The sequence below is a fragment of the Chiloscyllium punctatum genome, chromosome 9, assembly GCF_047496795.1.
Source record: "Chiloscyllium punctatum isolate Juve2018m chromosome 9, sChiPun1.3, whole genome shotgun sequence".
NCBI lineage: Eukaryota > Metazoa > Chordata > Chondrichthyes > Orectolobiformes > Hemiscylliidae > Chiloscyllium > Chiloscyllium punctatum.
The window spans coordinates 98098437-98118406 of record NC_092747.1 but is presented as its reverse complement, the minus strand read 5'-3'; the positions used below and the strand labels follow the sequence as shown (position 1 = coordinate 98118406).

The 19970-nt window shown below is 40.5% G+C and overlaps 1 protein-coding gene across 1 annotated transcript in view; it reads left to right on the top strand.

Moving 5' to 3' along the window:
* The first annotated feature begins 363 nt into the window (after positions 1 to 363).
* Positions 364 to 19970, top strand: part of slain1a (SLAIN motif family, member 1a) — a 128155-nt gene continuing 108548 nt past the window's right edge. The window contains exon 1 of the mRNA XM_072577932.1: positions 364 to 1133. Within this exon, the coding sequence (XP_072434033.1) occupies positions 715 to 1133 (419 nt within the window). The 5' untranslated portion in view covers positions 364 to 714. The remainder of the gene's footprint in view (positions 1134 to 19970) is intronic.

Genomic DNA, 19970 nt, shown 5'->3' with positions numbered 1-19970 from the left:
CTTTCCTGCTCCTCGGATGCTGCCTGACCTGCTGTGCTTTTCCAGCACCATTCTAATCGAGACTCTGGTTTCCAGCATCTGCAGTCCTCACTTTTGCCTATGGAGAAAAAGCAGAGTTAACATTTCGGGTCCAGGGAACCTTCTTCAGAACAGGGAGCCTCACAACGGGACGCGTATACAGTTGAAGCACACACAGTTTTGCAACAATAAAAACTGCAACACATTATACCATGCATGAGATACAAAAAAAAACCCCTAGAATTTAAAAAACGCTGCGGCAATAATCTGGGGGCGGGGTAAGGGGAGCTAGAAAGTGATTCCTTTGCGATTCGGGCGACATTACTCCTTTGATGTGGGCGGCGCTTTTGTGAGATAGCAACACCTCCCCAACCGAGAGAAAAAAAACCTTGCAATAAGAGCGTTTGCAGATTGAGAGGAGAAAGGGGTAAAAAAAACGTGTCGCCTGACGGCATTTTAAAAAAAGGCAGACACACACACAGACGGACAGAACAGTGCTGCTGGTGTGTGAGAGAGACTTGGCAGAGATTGTACTGGAGAGGAGGGTTTTGCAGTCTTGAGTCGCAATATTCGCCTGTTCTTTGTTGTGTTGGAGAGCGAGAGAGAACGGGAGGAGATTGAAAGGCTCCTGTCCATCCCATCGAAGCTTCAATCACAACAAGAGGCTTTTTTGGGGGGGAGGGGTTGTACAAAGGGATGGAGGCGCCGCTGCTGAAGGTGATGGGGGCTACAGCGGGGGATGTCAGCTCCAAGGTGAGCGCCGAGCTGGAGGTGAAGAAGCTGCAGGAGCTGGTCAGGAAACTCGAGTGGCAGAACGAGCAGCTCAAGAGCAGGGCGAGTGCCGCCGCCGCCTCTACCTCCTCCTCTCCTCCTGCTCTCCTCTACCCTCCCGGCAGCCCGGTTTACTGCCCCGCATCTCCCCCCGGCTCGGCTGCTTACCCTGGCGGTACCGGCAGCAGTAGCTACCTCCCCCCCGCTCACTGCCGACCGCCTTCCGGCACCAGCGAAGCTGCTCCCTGGGCACTGAGCACCAGCGGCTCGGCCAGGCTGCTCCTGGACGAGGTGGACACCCTGGACCTGGATAACGGCCGCTGCAGCGGAGACGAGGATAACTGGTATCGTTATATTTGTCTCCATTTTTACTGCCTTTGTCCCCTCATGCAAAATATCCCATTTGTATTACACGCTGGTGGGCGAGCTCAGTGTCTTTTTCTCTTCATTTCTTCTTCTTCTCCCATCCTCTTCCTCCTCTTCTTCCCCCAACCTCTTTCTTGTCATCTGTCTCCCAATTTATTCACCATCTCATCCTCTTTTTTTTTTCCCCTCACTCACCATCCATTCTCTCCCACCAGTATTTGACAAGAAGTTTGTTGAATTGCCCAAGACTTCCTCGTATGTTTATGTCACCAGTCCACACTGTGCACATCTCTTGTCTCTCCCCACTTGCCGGTTATGATTTGTAAGCATCTGCCAATTGACTTAAGACCCTGTTAATAACAAAGCAATATCACCCTGTCGTGGGTTTAGGTTGGCTGGGCTTGAGTGTATTTTGCTGGTCTTTTAATGTCGTGTCGCTTCATTGTTAATCGAAAGAGATCAGTTACCATAGTGAAAATCAAATTTGTTATTTATGAGTTGAGCTTTTTCATTAAAAATTTAAACATAACCTAAAATTATTGTGTGTGGGAAGTGGTTTGCTGTTCATCGTATTTGGAAGTGGAATTTTAGCAGTTCCTGTGATTTACAAGTCTATTGGGACAGATTTTAATGTTGAATAGAGAATGCTAACAACGGTGGAAAGTAGAAATCCTTTGATAAACTCCAGGTCCTCCATTCCAGTGCTCAAAAATAACTGATGTTGCACTCTTATCTGGAATGTACAAACCATTTGTGTGTTTTCCACTATTTTTTGCTTTGTTAACACTTTTTTTTAACCTGCTTTTTTTAACCCCCAAAGACACAATAGTGGCCACATGCATTGCTCCAGTGTCATTAAACAGTCACATGAAAGCATTGTTATAAGTACCCTGCGGTGCCACCAATATAATGAGCATGCAAAGTTATTTAAATATTATGAGCAGAATCTCTCAGTTGCCTGAATGACATGGGTTAGATTGAGATTTATGACAAAATTGCATGAGAAGTCTGCTGAGGCCCATCTTGACCTTGGGAGCAAGTCATTGTATCTGTTGAGTGGAGAAGGTAGTTTCTCCAAAGGCGGTGGCAAGTTGCAAATTAAGGCAGTTTTTAGCTTGTAAAACACCTTATTTTTACAGTTTCAATAATATTTTGTTTTACCTTACAAATTACCATGAACAGGCCAGACGTTGAGAATTCTCAACATGGAAGTCAGAATGAGTACCTAGCAACTGCAGCTTGGTGTCTGCTCCAAAGAGCCTTCCAGCTCAGCGAACAAACTTAACATCCAGAACCTCAACCTGAGCGACAAATCTTCACAAAACTTGCCAGGACCTCCATGTTGGACACTGAGCACCGGTAACACACTGCACACTGCATGGGCACTGGCCACATGTGCCCACATCTATGGACATTGATAGCCAACATGTTCAGCCTCTAAGATCTTAATTAGATTTTTGATCCAAAGTTGCTTCTGCGTCTCAGGCTGCATTAGCAACTATTATTGTAATGCCGTGCTCAGGGACAGATACCTAGCTGGAGACCTGGACTGGGCTGCATTTCTAGCTTGTTTACTTGCTGTCATAATGCTCCTTGACCCTTCGCATACCTGGATGCTCATAACATTCCTGCCTTGCCTTGGTATCCTTTACCCCCAACCCCCAGCGAGAGATACCAGGTTCACAGTAATGTGGAGAAAGTAAGGACTACTAATGCTGGAGATTAGAGTCGAAGAGTGTGGTGCTGGAAAAGCATAGCTGGTCAGGCAACATCCGAGGAGCAGGAGAATCGATGTTTCAGGCATAAGCCTTTCTTGATTCCTGATGATGGGCTTACGCCTAATACGTTGACTCTCCTGCTGCTCAGATACTGCCTGACCAGCTATGCTTTTCCAGCACCACACTCTGACTCACAGTAATGTGGTATTGCCTTGCCATTTAGCGTAGACACAAAGCCAGGAAGCTCGTCTTGTTTGTTAGCAAGCCTTCATCAAGGCAAGCACGATTGGCGAGGAATTGCCAACACAGTAAGTCAAGCCTTTGATGCCAGTCCAGGGTCTTGCATGTGGTCAGTTAGCAGCTCAGGTCAGTCACAGTCAAGAACCCCTTCACATAAGAGATGAGGAACCATACAGCACAGAAACAGATCCTTTGGTCCAACCAGTCCATGCTGACCATAATCTGAAATTAAATTAGTCCCACCTGTCTATGCTTGGCCCATATCCCTCCAAACATTTCTTATTCATGTACTTATCTAAATGTTGCTATTGTACCTACATCCTCCACTTCCTCTGGAAGTTCATTCCATACATGAGCCACTCTCTGTTTGACAAAAAAATTGCCCCATGTCTCTTTTAAGATCATTCTCCTCTAATCTTAAAAAAAGTCCCCTTGTCTAGACATCCCCCTACCTGGGAAAAGACACCTGTTATTCACCTTAGCTATACCCGTCATTATTTTATAAACCTCTCAAAGGTAATCACCCCATCTCCTACATACCAACTAAATAAGTCCCAAGCTCTCCTGATACCTCAAACCCTCCATTCCCAGCTATATCCTGGTTAATCTGTTCTGAACCCCCTCCAGCTTAATAATATCTTTCCTGTAACAGGGAACCAGAACTGTACACAATATTCTACATGAGACTTCACCAATGTCCTATGTGATGTCAATATAATGTCCCAATTCCTACATTGAAAGGAGCAATGAAGGCAAGCATGCTAAAAAGCCATCTTAACTACTCTATTTATGTGTAATGCAAAGTTCAAAGAATTATGTACCTGAACCCCTAGATCTCTCTGTTTGACAACATTGCCCAAGACTGTACTTTTAATTGTATAAGTCTTGTCTTTGTTGGTTTTACCAAAATGCAATACCTGTCATTTATACAAATTAAACTCCATATGCCTCTCTTCAGCAGGTGGGCAGTGCACCATCCAGCTTGACTTTCTTTTTTTAATATCGTGGGCTGTTTTCTTCCTGGAATGAGAGATACAGGCAGATGTAAAGGGAGGTGAAAGTGGATGGTCCAGCTGTTACTTTTGGTACAGGGATGGACACATCCTGAGTGAGTAGGCAGCCCACAGAGGAGATGCAAGGTGTAGAGTGTTGGGGTGGGTGACAGTGAAATGAGGGAAGATGGTGAATAATGAGTAGTAGAGCTGGTGCCTTGGTGGGAGGAGGATGCAGGAGCAGAGATAGTGACATTTATGCTGGGGGAGTGGAGAAGGTTATTGACTTTCTTCTTACATTGCTGGGTGTTCGTCCAAATGGCTGAAATTGAACTGACCTGGGTGGCAACCTAACAGCAGGCTGGCATTGTGATCTCCTCTGCTATCCTGGGGGAAGAGGACTTCCTGCCTGTGTACCACTCTAACCAGCAGAACTTCCAGATTGCTGCCTGCAAAATTTCCATTGTCTGCCATGTCCAAGGAAAATGTCAAGAAGCATACAGAGCAGCTTTACACCAACATTGCTTGTCTGGTTGGCAATGGTCTTTTAAAGATAGTGCCAGCATGAGGGATACCAGTAAATTCTGAATTGTTTTGGTGGTGAGATACTGTTAGACTCAGATGAGAGGGATCCTGTAGGGATGGGGTAGGTAGTTGATGCAGTTAGTTTGGTAACGTATTGTGAGAAAGCTCATTAGGCTTCGTGATGTGAAACCCTCTAAAAAACCTTAAGCAAATGGCCCTTAGCCTCAAAAATGTAAACCAAAGTTCAATGAAGTAGCAGAACACCAGTTGAATTATGATATTATTGGCATCTCATTTATATTATTGGTGTCACAAAAACATTCTGCATTCCACAGTGCCTGTTGATTATGAAACATGTTAATGATCCTTAAAATGTTGCTTTTCAATTTGCATGCTATAAGGTACATTTTAAAGATTGCTGTATGGAAATAGGCTGGGAATATAGTTATACTGTGGGTACTGGAACCTTGTTTTAAGCCAAATGTAGTCATCAGACTCAAGCTGTCTTGCTGACTGCACTTCCCACACTGTCTGGGGGAAATAAGTCTCATTCGTTAACAGTTAAATGATGTTAACATTTAATATAGTCAAATTGCTAATGGGGTAACGTGCTTGAAAATACAGGTGACAAGGGACAATAGACACCCAACTAAAATAAGTTTTTTAATTTTTTCTTTTTCTGGACCAGAAGGTGTTGTCATGCTCCTCTGTGTCCCAGAAAGAAACCATGGACCTTTTCCGCCTCAGTCCTCCAAATCTCAGATGATTTTCCTCCTTTCCTCTGATTTCCTTGTGTTGCCAACTGTTCCTTGGGTCGTCCTCTTGCCTAATTTTAGCGGCTTCCTGCTGCTTTCTTTGGACTGGTCATTAGAATGTGCTGGCCTGCTTTTAACATCTCCTGGATGAGCTGGCTGCCATTTTTTCCACTGTCCCTGGCCAAGTGGTGAACCTGACTTCAACACTTCTGACACTGCAGTATTGTCCCAGTAGTTGCCTCTAAATTAGGTAATGCATTCAGCTGCTGGTTTGGATGATTCCACCCATTATTGCTCAGATCAGAAGGTGCAAGTGTAACCACTGAGCTAGGCTGACAGGAAATAGCTCCAAAGTTAGTATTTTAACAGCTGGATGTTTTCCTGATGTAAATGCTCAAACTTTTGCAGACAACTATATATCACAACAATGGTTGTTCCTGAAAATGATACCAAACTGATCATAAAATTGGATCATGTGCTAAATTTGATTTAGTGGGTCTTTGCAATTTTCCCTGTGTTGTGCCTGTTGATCGGCTGCTATCCTTCATAAAATCTGTAGTCATGTTTCTTACATCCTTTACGAAAGTACTGGTTGTATCACATTTCCAGAAGCTCAGTTGAAAATCATGAACAAACAGTGTCTGAATTGAAATACTACTGAAGGCAACCAAACACAATACAGTTTAAAAGGCAGGAGTATCTTACTCTCAGAATAAAAGTCCTTTGTAAAAAAGGTTCCTGGTTGGAGTGAATGAAATGAATTTCAATCAAATTAATGTTGTATTCTTTCATTGTGCCTCAATGACCTGTTTGAACAAAATGATATAGTTTAAAAACAGCTACCTGTAATTCTAAATTCAGAAATGTCCAGTCACATCTGCTTTCCCATAAGAAGTGAAAATTGTCATTTAATTTAATTAGTTGAGGATCTTTTTAACAAGTGAAAATTGCTCTTTTTGATTATCCTTTTAATAAATCATGAACCTGATAAATGTATGGTGAAAAATTGTAGGTTTTGCAGCTTGGATGCTATCTGTTGTCATGTTCCAGTTTGGTGACCTCAGGTTTCCAGGACCATATAACTCACAATACGATGCAAGTTAACAGTTTAATTGAGTTGTTATGAGGATGCTTGGGATGATGATTTTGGAAAATTCAAAATGGAGGTGTTGCATTTCTAAGGTTTTGCCTGACATATTTTTGTGCCTTTTTGGAGTGAATCTCTTTTTGTCATTTAGTAAAGCTTACTCATTTCAGGCTATTACCGCCTTAATTTAAATGTAGAAGTTAGAAAAGCAGGTTGGAGGGGAGGGTGGCAATCCTGTGACCTAACTTGGAAGCCATTTGCCATTTTTAGGTCAGAACTTGGCCTGCACTGGGAAACCTAAATATAATTCAGGTCCTTTGGCCATTGGCACCCGTGTCCTCTGCAATCAGAGTTCCTCTGTCCTCCCTCTATCTGGTCAACTGCACTGGGATGCCGATGCTCACTTGTCTGATTTTCAAATGTAAGTTGCGAAACCCTAAATTGATCAATAAATAAACAGTTCACAGCATCCGCAACAAATCTGTACCAGTAAATCCTTTTTTTTTTATCACTACGGCAATTTTGGAGAAACAACGACATATACTGAACAGCTTTTACCTATTTCAGGCTTAATCTGAAAGAATTGTAGCAATTCAGCTGTCTGAAACCAAAAGCAGATTTTTCAAATCTTTTTAAGAGAGTCAGAAAGGTACTTTAGGAGGTAGGAAACCAAAATAACCAAATTTACTAAATGATCCTCAACTAATTAAATTAACAACAAGATTTCACTTTGTAGCTTTTTACATTAAATTGAATCTTAGCACAAATTACACATTAAGTTAATAGATAAATAATACATCAATAAAGTAAATATCCCTTTAAATAGTCAGTACAGCGAAGATATATCTTAGTTAGCCACATGCATTTACTTCATTCCCTGCATGAATGTTGCACTACACAGCTACACAGTTGCACAATATGCACTTCTCTCCAGAAGTAGGTTGGGTTAGGAGTGCTTTCCAACAGCAGTTTTCAACTTTGGTTTCTCAGATACAACTGCCATTAGCAAGGCACACTCTTCTCCTTTTCTTGAGTTGCAAGTATTCAGATGGTGTAACTTTCCAGAGTTCCTGTTCAGTAACCTAACCAATAATGACACTCCAGTTTATGGTTTGGTTACACTTGGGAAAATAGCTAGCTGTTTTGCATCTGCCGCCTCGTTATAATGCTTTCAAGGTTTTAGACCTTTTCAGCCAGCTTTCATAGTACCTCCAAGATCTCCCTTTCTGCCAAACAAAAAAAAAATTCCTCCTGTGAGGGATTGCTGCTTCTCTTAAAGATTCTGTGGTCCTTCTGTCTGTTTTCTGTTTGTTTATAGTATATATTGCCTACCTTCATCTTGTAGCTCTTCAACTTGTGGTTCTCCTTTGTGTGCACCAGCCACATGTCATCTGCTCTGAACTGCTTTCCTGTGGGGGCTTCATCCAGGACAAGTTTCACCAAGACTCCACAATATTTGTTGTTAACAAATAAAATGTCTTTGAAATTGAAGTAAGCTCCTTGAAATCTTTGTCAGACATTCTTGAAAGAATTACAGATTTAAGGGCTATTTTCTTGCCATGTCTGAGACCAAGGCTATCTCAATATTTAAAAATCTGCAACTTATAAAGTACTCCTAGGATGCCAGGATGGTTGGAAGGCCAGCATTATTGTTGTCCCTAATTGACTACTGAGGCACAGGAGTTGTCTTGTGTTTAGTAGTTTTCATGAATTGTTTTCACCAACGTTGTCAATAACGTAGTCACATTTAGGAGGCATTTCTGAGCCAGGGAAAGGATCTTTTCTACTAAAAATTGAACATCCATGAGTGGTGCCAGACCTTGGCTCCAGCTCCATTTCCAGAAGCTTGCCAACCTCAACCTTGCCTTTTCGGAATAAAGTATATACTGATGTTGGAGGCAGTCCAGAGAGCTTGGGTATGGAGAAACTGTCTTCTGAGGGGAAGCTAAATTAGACTGAGGTTGGAGACCTGAAACATGCTAAAATGGAAGATTCTTAGGGGACTTGACAGGTAGATGTGAAGACGTTGTTTCTCTTTGTGGGAGTGTCAAAGACCAGGGGCCTTAATGAAGACGGGGTTACTAATTTTAGACAGAAGAGAAGGGATTTCTTCTATGAGGCTAGTGAATCTATGGAACTCTTTATCATCAAGGGCTGTTGAGACTGGGTAATTAACTATATTCACGACTGAGATGGAGAAGTTTTTTAATCAGTAAGGGAACCAAGGATCTGGGGAAAAGGCAGGGAAATTGAGTTGTGGAATATTGGATGAGGCATACTTTCAAGGTTGTGATTTGGGAAAGTTGGAAGTTGATTGGTACCAACCAACCCCACATTCCTGTGGCCATCCACTTCAACTCTCCCCTCCCCCTCACCTGAGGGCATAACCATTCTGGGCCTCCTTTACTGCCTACACAAGGCCACCTGCAAACTGAAGAAGGAACACCTGATTTTCTGCCTTATGAGCCAACAACCACATGACATGAACATTGGATTCACCAGTGCCCATAGCTTCCCTCCCCATTCAAGATCGGAAACTCTGACTCAGCACCGTCCTCTTGAACTGACCTACCTGTCCTTCTTTCTTCTCACCTATCCACTCCCCACTTCCCACCAACCTATCACCATCACCACCTACCTTCGCCCACCTATTGCCACCCCACCTACCTTTCCCTTAGCCCCAACCCCTCCCCCATTTATCTCTCAGTCCCCTTCCCCCTTTTCAATTCTGCTGAAGGCTCCTGCCTAAAACATCAACTCTCTTGGTACTCGGATGTTTGCCTGACCTGCTATGCTTTTTCCAGCATCACAATTTATCAACTCTGACTCTCCAGCATCTGCAATCCTCACTTTTTACTAGTTGCAGATTGGCACAGAGCAAGCTCCCAGAAACAGCAATGTGTCAACAGATTATGTGTTTCAAGCAATTTTGAAAAATTATTTTTAATCATCCTCTTTGGATGTATTATAACAGCACTCCAGGACAAGCAGGACGAGAACCCGGACCTTCTGGTTTAGAGGTGGGGAAACTACCATAGTATCACAGGAACCTTTTTAGCAATTCTGATTCAGGGATTTGACCAGAACAGCAAATAGAACTGCCTTTCTCATGGGATACTCTGGATCGAAGACAGATCCTTGTTTGTCTGAATTGCCACCTTTAGATAATGATCATGTTCCTTCAGTGCTCTGCTGCAGTCTCAGGCTTGAGTTTTGTTCAAGTTTTTCATTTGGGGCTTGAACCCACAACCATATGAATTTGAGATGAGAGTTCTCGCAAATGATCAATTGCTGACAAAGCAATCTGCTCCTCTCTCCAACTATTTCTGTCACTTGCAAGTTTTTCAGCAATTGCTGGGGATCTTTGGACCCACTGCAAAAATAGTATCAAGCTAAGTATTATTTAAATAGAGAAAAACTGCAGAAAGAGGGATTTGGGATACCTCTCCAAGACTCTCAAAAAGCTAGCATTCAAATTCAAAGGGTAAACATGGAAGTCAATTTGAATGTTGCTGTTTCAAAGACAATTGAGTTGGAAAATAGAGTTGCTAGGTGCTGTAAATATTTTGCAAAGTAACTCTTCAGTACATTAGTGAAAGAATCTTTGTGATAGCCATTAATAGTTAGAAGGGGTAAAAGGAATGAAAAATAATAAAGAATGTATAAATGGGGGTATTTGGTAAGCAGGATGGAGAGAAACATCAAGTGACATTCCAGAAATGAAAGAAATCCAGTAGGGGACAATAGTGAAAGAGGCACAGGCAGACATGAGAGTGGGAAAGAAGCAGAGGAACATTTATAGAAGAAATGCCAACTCTGGGTAGAAATTTAGATTTTTGAGGTCAGGACATGGTTTTCAAATTTCCAAATAAAATACCTATGGAGTGACTATCTGAACCACAAAGCTTTTTCTTCAACTCATTTAGGATTTTTACTTGATACAGCATTGTGATATTCCTGTTTGTTTTCTTCGAAGTGTTCCTTTCCATGTTCCCTTTTAAACCTGCTTCCCTAATTTTATAAATAACTGCACTATTCTGGTGGAGGAGGAAAAATGTAAATTTTGTCAAATGGAAATTTAATTGGCTTTTGAAGCAACCTTTGTCAGAATAGCAGCAGATGTTTTTTTGACCAAGTTTCAAAATGAAGACCACATGTCAGCTGTCTCCAAGAATGCAGCCTAAATCTTTTGGTGCCCAGTTAAGTCAAATTCCACAAGTCTGGTTTGAGGCACTAATCAAGCAGGAGCTGTTTTGGAGGTATCTTATTTTCAACTCTAGCTTATGTCAACCATGCAGCAAATAGTTTTAATTGCATTACTTTAAAGGTATGCAAGTATATAGACATTATTGTATCTTATATGAAGAGCCAATTATGAAATTTTATTCAAAGAAGATTCTGGTTGTATGGGGTTCAAAATTTTTAAACTAAAATCACTGCTGAAGTTGTCTTTTTGGTGTGATGTTCTCTCAGATGTATGCAAAATATCTTACGACATTCTGTGAAGCAAGTGGACAATGTGCATTTATGTAAGACCAATCATGACCATAGAATAACCCCAAGTACTTTTCAGCTGGTTAAGAATTTTTGAATTGAGGGCTGTATTGTAATGTAGGAGGAAGAACAAAGAAGTTCTCCTCCCAACAAATGTTGCTAGCAAACAGATTATCTGGCTATTATATCGCTCTGCTTCTGCGGTTGTGCTGTATGCAACTTGATTTAAGTGTTCCCTAGTTTATGACGTGTGAGGTCACACACTTTGATAGGAAGAATAGAGATATGGACTATTTTCTAAATGGGGAGAAATTTGAGAAGTCTGAAGTGCAAAGAGACTCGAGAGTTGTAGTCCAGAATTCTCTCAAGGTAAACTTGCAGGTTGAGTCAGTACTTAAGAAGGCATTTATTTTGAGAGGACTTGAATATAAAAATAGGGAAGTACTTCTGAGGCTCTTTAAGACTCTGGTAACACCACAGTTGGAGTATTGTGTGCAGTTTTGGGCCCCATATCTCAGGAAGGATCTACTGGTCCTGGAGTGTGTTGCGAGCAAGTTCATGAGAACGGTCCCAGAAGTGAAAAGCTTAACATTTGAGGAATCTGAGTCTATACTCTATGGTATTTATAAGAATGAGGGGGGGATCTAGCTGAAACATTCAGAACACTGAATGGCCTGGACACTGTGTAAATGTTGGGAAGATGTTTCAATTGATAGGAGACCTGAGGGCACAGCCTTAGAGTAAAGGGAAGACTTTTTTTAGAATGGAGATAAGGAGAAACTTCTTCAGCCAGAGAGTGGTGAACTTATAAAATCCATTGGCTCAGAAGGTTGTGGACGCCCGGTCATTGAGTGTATTTAAGACTTAAGTTCTTGAGTATCAAGGGGATCAAGGGTTAGGGGAGGAAAGCGGGAGAATAGGGTTGAGAAACTCATCAGAGCTGAAAATGTGTTGCTGGAAAAGCGCAGCAGGTCAGGGGCAGCATCCAAGGAGCAGGAGAATCAACGTTTTGGACATGAGCCCTTCTTCAGGAATTCCTGAAGAAGGGCTCATGCCCGAAACATCAATTCTCCTGCTCCTTGGAGGCTGCCTGACCTGCTGCACTTTTCCAGCTACACATTTTCAGCTCTGATCTCCAGCATTTGCAGTCCTCACTTTCTCCTGAGAAACTGATCAGCCATGATTGAATGGTAGAGCAGACCCGATGGGCTGAATGGCCTAATTTCTGCTCCTGTCTCTTATGGTCTTATAACAAAGAGAGTATTTCATTAGCAAGTGCCTTGAGATGAATTGAGCTTGTAAAAAGTATTATATAAATGCAAGTTGTTCTGAGATTTGGTTTTGAGCACTTTGCATCAAAGAAGGGCACCTAATATAACTTAGTTTATCCCATAGCTTGCAAGCTTTTGAAAAAGCTCCAGTGATGTGAGCTTGCTGAAAGGGCTCCATAGACAGATCATTTACCATTTAAAGACCATCACAGTGGTTGTTGAAAAGGACCTGAGCATTTTAAATTGTCTGGCTGTTGTATTATGTTTCATTGTCATTATGCTTCTAAGGGACCTGCTCATGATATCATAAATGTATCTTAAGAGAAGGTATATAAATGTAAACACATCAATGTGATTCAGAGTTAGCCAGGGAAACAGCCAATCTCAAAATGATCAAGTTTTCAATTTTGAAAACTTCACACACTATGGCAACCTAATACAATCAGAAGCTTTTGCAACCAATTATATCATATATCCTCAAAAGACAGGACAATACATCCATAAAAGCTAAAATCAAGACAAGCTGGTGCCAACATATTACCACTATACATCCTGAAAGACGTGTCAGCCAGTGACCTTCCATGTACAGCCTATTGGAGTCCATCTAACAGACTACATTTTAACAAATCTCCAGTTTCTTGCATTGGTGCAATCACATGACTCTGCCTACATACCTCTGCCTCTGCACATCTTGATTTCCTGAACTCTTCTAACTGGTGGAAGCTAATTGTCTGACAACAAGTAGGACTATCTGGATACAGAGATCCTGGTACAGTCATAATTAATGAGATTCAAACCAAAGCCAATGTAATGGAACAGACCACGTGTGATGTGATGAAATCCATCAATACTGTTAAAGACACCTACCTGGATGGATTTTAGGTGATTGACCAATTTGAGGGTGATGCAGCATGACACCTTAAGTAATATGAGAACCCATTCATTAATCTTCCAAAAAACTGCAGTGTATACGTTCAGGATTAATTTTGAGTGGAACCGAATGAAATAGTATAATTCAAAAGGTCAACCATCGCAATGATTCGTGTTGTTCCATCATGTGTTTTAGAGAAAGGAATACACCATAAGAGTTTACCATATAAGGCATCTGAAACTTTCACTTAAAAGGTGTCCACTCAAAATAACAACTGTGGAAGAATTAAATCCTAAATATTCAAGAGCAAGATTTTCTTTTCCAAGTTAGATGTGAAGCACAAATACTGGTCTGTCTATTTAGCAGAAGAATCCTAGGAGCTTATCACATTTAAGACACCATTTGGACAATATTGTTTTCAACGGTTGCCCATTTGGGTTATTAGGAACTCAAGACTTATTCTAGTTGCACATGGATAGGATTGTTGAAAATGTGTCTGCATTGCTGATGATAGTGTGGTCAAGGATAAGACAAAGCATGCATGAAACCTTCACCTACTGATAATAGTAGCACAATAACAAGGATTGGTATTTAGCAGTGTCCGGTTAATGTCAACTAGATCCTTTAGTTTCATTTGGTTCAGCCAAGGGATCTATCCTGATCCAGGTAAGATCAAAGATATTAAAATCTATTGACCCCAGAGGATGATAATCTGCAATGTTGCCTTGGAATTTGCTCTTACTATATGCTTGCAGTTTTGCAGACAGGTTGTATCTTCTGAGAGATTTGCTCAAGAAGGATATTCCCCAATCTGTGGCAAATATGGCCTCTGCTAAATTCTCATTTATTTCAAGCAGGTTCTATCAACAAAATCTTACTGCAATACTTTGACTCCAGGTAAGTCATACTTCTCAAAGTGGGGACATGCCTTTTTACCAAAAGGCATGTATACACTTTGGTTTTAAAAAAAAAACTTTTGTTGTCTGTATAGGCCATCTATGCTGACGTTGAATGTTTTGGTATTTGGCGTCTTATGGCTTGACACACACTTATTTGGCATGGAATTCATAATTACAAATTGCAAATACAAGCCATTACAAATTATATTCCACCATATTCAACAAGTGCACACATCTTACAGTATCTATTTATTACAGTGCAAAGATATGATCTTGAAATGAAATACAAGCCAGGTACTGGGATGATTAAATCTGACACATTTGAGCAGATTACCCAACCCACACGAAGACCAAGATATTCCTCTTGATCTATGTGTTGAAGCTACAGTGCTGGATGCTGAAGATGCTCTCCAGGTTGGTCTGTTACAGTTTGTCCAGAACCAGTGTGAACAGTTGCAATCAGCAACTGCTGAGGATGAGCAATTACAATAGCTGAAAAAGATAATTTGTCCAGGAATGGTCTGACAGTATTAAAGATGTGCCTGAGAAGATTTGTTCATTTTTGTCTCAAAGGCTAATTTGATATATTGTAACAAGCCATTTTCAACAACGAACAAGTCCTGATAACAAGGATTTTATGCCAAGATATCATGTTCATGTTTCACCACAGCCAGGTAGTATTGAATACATAAGATGGCTAGCACCTGAATCCATGCGATATGGTCAATGATTGAATGCATGTGAGGCATCAAACCCAGCTGCGGAGGTAACCTCTACATCCACACAGAGTTCCATGTGCTGCTCAGATGAAAGTAGCAACATTGTATGAAATTTAGGTAAATTTTCATATTACTGTTGGCTTAGCAAAATAAGGACCATGATCACTATTGACATGGGGAGTGCTAATCTCAGTCTGATTGGTATCCCACAAAAAGTATGTCTGAATCATTTTAAGAAATGCCTGCTAAGTGGAAGTTAGCTCTCAACCGATCATCACCTCATTATCCATACTCAAATGGTCCAGCAGAACCTATGGTGCATCCCTAATGATCTTTGATTTAATAATGTTGAGTAACAAAGCAAGATTTTTACATTCCATTTCTATTTTTTTTTGTTCAGTACCAATGGATAGTATATTGCCATCCTGAGCACAACTTGCGTTGGGAAGGCAAGTGCGATAGACCTTTCCAAGCAACCAATTTGTTAGCCATTCCAAGATAAAAGTTATTCTTTTTCAAAGACAGAGGAGAATGAAAGTGGTACACGATGAACAAGGATATAGAAAACTACCAAAGCTGCATACTTGGCAGAGAACTGAGAGTTAGAAGTACAAATATATGGATATCAGCAAAGGTTTCTAGAATGTGCAATCAGCCCACACATATAAGTTATTTACTGATAGTGGTGCTACATTGTGAAGGGATAGAAACCAGAAATTAGCACAATGTATGAGACACTAATCATGCATGAGAAAAGTGAGGAAAAATGCCTTTGTTGGCAGTGATTATACAGTGACATTGAGTCACCACAACCAGCAGAAAGATAACAAAGTTATCAAGCAAGAGTAAGAGGCATCATCTAGGAGAAAGTGAGGCCTGCAGATGCTCGAGATTAGAGTCGAAGAGTGTGGTGCTGGAAAAGCACAGCCGGTCAGGCAGCATCCAAAGAGCAGGAGAATCGACAGTTTGAGCATAAGCTCTCCATCTTTGGATGCTGCCTGATCGGCTGTGCTTTCCAGCGCCACACCGTTCAACTAAGAGGCATCAACATATACCTCCTCTTGAAGGATGATAAATCTTCAAATATGGATGAGTTGTCAAACCTCCAGTGTTGCACTGAAGTTTGAAACTTCTGTTGTGTAAAGTCTATTAATCTGTTTTGTCATTGAAATATCTACACAGGCATATTTACAACCATGTATACATTTTTGGAGTCTTTTTTATCTTTGGAAATAGAGATGTTGTGTTATGTCTCATGACCAGTATGACTTTGAGATTGCTGTGATATAATGGTAGCATGGGCATATGACTTGAGAGTATAAAAGTCTCATAATGCACCATGCCTCGATCACTTGGTGCATGCTCCTTTGTTGTAACCTAATGGCTTAATATTAGCTCGGACACTTAACTGCCTAAGGAATGCAATGTTGGTACACAATGGTTAGTTCTAATAAATGTCTGTTGGTGTCTTCAACACCATGATGTTCATTCTTCTGTTATAGAAAATAACATAAACATTACCACATAAGGTAAAACGCCTTGTTGAAGGTGCACTCGCATTACTATCTGCTACTTGATTTGAAACATTTTTTATTTTTTAGATTTTCAGACCTCTGTAGCTTTGTCTTATTTTGTCTTATTTTTTCTTGGGTAATGGATGGAGAATAATAGAGAGTGGCTTCCCAAATTCCCAAAATGTATCCCCAAAGAACCATCTTCTGTGCCAGTGTCGATTTGTAAAATTACTCAGGTTGGACAGTCATAAATTAAAAATGGAACAATGCCATTTGTGTAACATCTTGCTTATAAACAAATTGAACTTTTTTTTTACACTGGATATAGTACAGAACATGGTATTTACTGTCTTAAATGTTGTCGGGCTAGTTTAGTATATTGTATAGTAGTTAACTATCATGACTTCTGCAGCAAAAACTCCGTTCTTGCAAGGATAAAGGTTTTGCTTCATTGGGTACTCTGTGGTCGCTACTTTTTGCAGTGGATAGAAGTATAACATTTTCTTAATATCTAAAATGTTGAAAACCTTAAGTTGCCATTGTTTTAGCAGACCATAGGGATACTTAGTTATTGGAGAGAGATGACTGGTGGCTGTTTAACCTGAGGATCGTCCCACCTCAGGCAAGGGAAAAATTGAAAAAGAGTCCTGCACAGTAACTTCAGCAGGAACAGCAATGGAATCCACACGGTTCACATTACTCTGCATTGAGAACCAGTCTTCCAACCAACTAAGCTAACCGAACCACCCCCCTCTCCCCTCGCCTCCTCCTTTAAAATATCTAGTACAATACTGTGCATCATTTTTGAAATCAAATCTGTTTTCTTTTAAAGTGTGCTCCAGTGGCTTGCCATTAATATGGCTGAAAATGTGACAGATGATACGAATTGAGAATGATATTTATTATACTCTGCCTTTGCCAGTTCAGAGTTTGAAGACATCTGTTTCTGATCTTTCACTCAGGACGTTGTGGTCATGTCACCATGAAACACTTACAGGATTGTATTGGAATTACTTGAACATCAACATTTTTGGAATGCAATCTTTTTAAATTAAGTAAAATGCTTTGGTTAGGCTGATGAATACATTGAAAAGTTCCTGCAGTTGTTCTTTGTATTTTTATTGGTTTAGCCTGGCCCAGAGGCCATGTTGGAGATTCCCAGAGAAGGTGCAAAGATGCTCTATGTTTCTGGGAAGATTTACTATGATGTCCTAGTGTACACAGCTGTGGGTATTCGCTGTACACTGGTACTGTAGTGAGGCCTGCACTGTTGAATAGTGAGACATGAGTATTATTGAGAAATTTCATCAGCAATGCCAGTGCAGCATTCTCTGGATTCAGTGGGAGGACAGTCAAACTAATGCTGGTGTGTTTCTTGAAGCTGGGTGCATAAACACTGGGTGCAGAACTCGTCTACAATCAACAAATATTCGATTGGACATTGGTTGCTAAAAAGCATTCTGGTCACCAGGTCCTGTTTCTTTGACTTTCAAATGTTTAACTTTCCAGGAAAGGATAAATATAATGCTCTGAAGCTGTGCATGAGAAGTGGCAGAATGCACATTAATTACTGGGGGGAGCTTGCTACCAAATGTTCAGAGTGGCAAGAACGTGTGGACTCAATGGGTTTAATGGCCTCCTTCTATACCTAAGCACTTCTGTCATTCAGAGATTCTGTCCATCAAGGTTCATCCCCTTTTGAGTCAGAATATGTTGTAAATGAGACAATCCAGTGGCAGAGAAGGAGAGGAAGCAAATCCTGAATCCCACCACCTCGTGAGCAGATGGAGCAGCATGTCCTCCAACAGTCTGTGGGCTGAGAATCGGCTTGTTCAATCACATGAAGTCCCATGGCAGATGCTTGTGTCCCTGATTAAATTGAGGGACAGCTAGTGATGACCTTTTGCCACATAAAGGTTATTTTGCATATTTGTTATTGAAGTTAACTCCAATAATTATTACTGGTGTTGGTCCCTACCTGACATCATGGGTAAAGTTTACTGGAATTCCAAAACAAACAGAAATTGCTTGGATTAGGCAAGAAGCATTTATGTAGAAAAACAGAGCTTATAATATTTTTTGGCTGTGTATTGAACTAAAGTGTCATAATCCTGCTGTTACTTTTCCTCTTTTTATTGTCCTGTAACAATGTCAGTTAAACCTGAGTTAGTGTCAGTCACTATCTTGTATTTCATTATTCAGTGGGGTGATCAGGAAATTTGGGTGTTTTTTATAATTTTGAACATATGAAGATGTTTATTCCCCAGTCCCCCAAGGATTGTTAGGTAGCCTAAGTTCAAGATGTTGGTGATCATTAGTTTAGAGGCTTGTGTTAGGTCTTTCCAGCTATTGTTCACTGGAAATTCATAATTGATTGTTCACAGTCTGGTCCAGAATTCCTGAAATATTTCAGCTACCTTAATTAAAATAAGTATTTATATTTGGACGTAATTGAGTCCTGTCCTGTACACCCGTTGTCAGCATTAATCTCTCCAATCTCACTATAGCTAGTTTTGCAATCACATGCCCTGTCGCTGGATCCCAGTATTTTTCTTTTATTCATTCACAGGATGAGGGTGTCACTGGCCAGGCCAGCATTTATTGCCCATCCCTAATTGTTAAGAATCAACCACATTGCTATGGGTCTGGTGTCACTTGTAGGCCGGATCAGTAAGGATGGCAGTTTCCTTCCCTAAAGGACATTAGCAAGCCAGATGGGGTTTTCCAACAATTGATAATGGATTCATAGTCATCATTAGATGTTTACTCCCAGATTTAATTTGTTTTAGGCAATAGCTCTTCTACAGTAGCTAGATTTTTGCTTTTGGGATCAAGGATCCATTTTCTTTCCAGCCTTAGCTATTGGAATCTACCTGCATGTTTATTGTGCACTCAGAACTCATGGTGAGCTAAATCTCATAAGTGCAAATCCATGATCCATAAGGTAATTGGGTCAAATTCTTTCCTAACTATGATACGGTCTTATCCTCTGCAGATGTCAGAGTGACAACATGCAGTGTTTACTAGCACACAAAATTGCTTTTGAAATCTGTTTGGATTTATTTAACTTCCCGAACATTTTATGGTGCCCTCCTATCCACGTTAGAGCTCTTGTATGTTATCCATATTTGTTGTTCTGCTTTGAAGAGCATTATTGTAGATTTTATTAATGTTTAAATCTCTTGAGCTCTACATTATTATTTACTCCAAACCTCGCATAAAATGAGACAGCAAGACTTGATTTTTCTTGACCTGCAGTAATTGACAAAGTATGTTTCTTTATGCACAAGATTTTAAACATCGTCATACACATTGTATTCATATCAAAACTTACGTGAAGGTAACTATTGCTTATAGGCTTGTGTCTGGCTATGAAGTGGAAATTACTACTAGCTATGAATTGGAAGTGAATAATTGTTTTCAACCATTTGCTGTGAAAGTTCTGATTTGGAGATGTCGATAATGTTTAGCTATCACCCATTGTTAACAGCTAGCCTGAGAATGCAACTTTTAAAAAAAGGTTTTGTGATTTACACATGAAAGAAGTGAAACTATCATGGTATTCAAACAGATGAAAGACTTAACAATCAATTTTTCAATGCATAATTTCAGTTACATCACACTGTAAATTTTAGTATAAATTCTGTGTTAGGATTGAGCCCTCCATTATCACCTGATGAAGGAGCGACGCTCCGAAAACTAGTGTGCTTCCAATTAAACCTGTTGGACT